This window comes from Anopheles gambiae, chromosome X (assembly GCF_943734735.2).
Source record: "Anopheles gambiae chromosome X, idAnoGambNW_F1_1, whole genome shotgun sequence".
NCBI lineage: Eukaryota > Metazoa > Arthropoda > Insecta > Diptera > Culicidae > Anopheles > Anopheles gambiae.
In genome coordinates, this window is record NC_064600.1 from 17649917 (window position 1) to 17651670 (window position 1754).

The 1754-nt window shown below is 43.8% G+C and overlaps 1 protein-coding gene across 1 annotated transcript; it reads right to left on the bottom strand.

Annotated features, from left to right (window-relative positions):
• Positions 1 to 511: 511 nt before the first annotated feature.
• On the bottom strand, positions 512 to 1411 carry LOC11175841 (uncharacterized). The gene is made up of 2 exons (XM_061657057.1): positions 803 to 1411; positions 512 to 735 (listed from the first exon to the last, which is right to left on the bottom strand). Exons 1-2 carry the CDS (start codon positions 1223 to 1225, stop codon positions 730 to 732), a joined length of 429 nt encoding a protein of 142 aa, XP_061513041.1. The 5' UTR covers positions 1226 to 1411; the 3' UTR covers positions 512 to 729.
• Between the last annotated feature and the right edge of the window lie 343 nt (positions 1412 to 1754).

Here is a 1754-nt window from a genome sequence, read left to right on the forward strand (position 1 = left end):
AGCTACACGCACTGTAAAGTATGTCGTATTACAACTGCTAAAGAATGACGGCGATCAAGGCTGCGGCAAGGTACATACAGCCAAATAGAGGCAAGTAAATTGGATGCAAAAGAAGAAAACAGGAAGGAAGTAACCTGCAGATGAAACATACTTAACTCACATGACGTCGCTGACATAGCAGTGGCGGATTCAACGGTAAGCGGACTGAGCGGCCGCAGAAGGAAGTCCCTTTAATATATAAACTCCGTAGATAAATAACGCAACAAACATCACAGTCAATAAAGTAGCGGATAAATACAAAGCTCCAAGATCTAAGCTCTAGTGCATGTTTGGGGTTATGCCACGAGGATTTGAAATATTATGTTTGCATACGTTTTTTGCACCACAAAACTCCAACGGGATTTCCACGAATATTCCACGGAAGAAAATAGACAACAACAAAGAACAGACAAAAACTACTGCTAACACAACAGGCGGACGGATTCGAAAGAATGACTGAGTACAAGTTGCATTTTTTTTCTAAATATTTGCTTCAATTTTATTCAATAATTTTCTTTGACCGAAAGTACATCACATTTTTTATGCATGTATCGAAAATTGCAAGACTACATCCAACATCATTGAAACACACGGGACTTTATCCAGTTCATTCGCTCCCTTCACTCTTCACGCTGCTGGCAGGAATCGACACACCAACTCAGCTCATCGCCAGCTCCACTGCTCAACAGCTTAAACCTACGGAAGCAAAATACATAACATTAGCAAACTCATCAACAACCACACTACTTTCTTGTTCACCGACCTCCACACGTGCACAGCGATCTTCGCCTTCCGCTGCATCTTCCGAGGCCTCCACGATGGCTTCATCGTGAGCTTCATCGTGAGCTTCGTCGTGAGTGGTCTCTTGCTCGACGTGATCCTCGTCCACGATGTTTGCCTCTTGCGGGATTTCCTCCAAAGCTTCTAGCTTGTCACTTTCAGCTATCGGCTTTCCACTGATGTCTTCACTTTCACCTCGCTCCACAATGTCGCTCATTGCATCTTCTAGAGCCTTCTCGATTTTCGACTGATCCTCATCCGGCTTCTCGACACTCTGATCTTGAGCGACCTTATGCTTATCCCGTTCCTGTACGGTCGATATCAGATCATTCCCTGGCTCAGTCGCCAAGGGGACCAGGTCGACCAATTCCGACGCACTCAGCTTTTTCTCTGGGGTGGTAGCCATGGCTTAGCCGCTGTTCTGCACACTGAAATACTTGAAACCGCTCACGGATAATGTCACTGGACGACAAACAAGAATTGTAGCGCTCGATAGGGAAAGTTCCACTAGCTTAGACTTGCACTTAGACACTTGCACAACGCTCGCCACGAAGATGTTACTAGCTTCAAAATATTTGAACAACGAAAGGGTGCGTGCGCAATGAGCGATCGGCTTTTATAGCCCGCTAACGCACAAAACATGTCAATGTGTTTGTGTAATTGTATTCTTAGTGTAAGTGACCAACCGTGTGCAGTTAATTGCCTGACTCATTCTTGATACTTCCCAGGGTTTCTCAGCATAAGCTTCGTTAAAAGACAGGATAGGTAAAATCGTGTAATAGAATGATAATAATGTTTTAATTTGTGTATGATCTGCATCAAACATCTGTGTTTTGATACGTATGTCATCCTTCCGTGGAGTGTTGTCTTGGTTATTAGTTGAATTTAACTTTATCATGCTCGAAATGGGACCGTTTAGAGTGATATTCTGTTCG

Excerpts from the sequence above, each read along its gene's own strand:
- LOC11175841 (XM_061657057.1), bottom strand. The coding sequence starts at position 1,225 with ATGGCTACCACCCCAGAGAAAAAGCTGAGTGCGTCGGAATTGGTCGAC.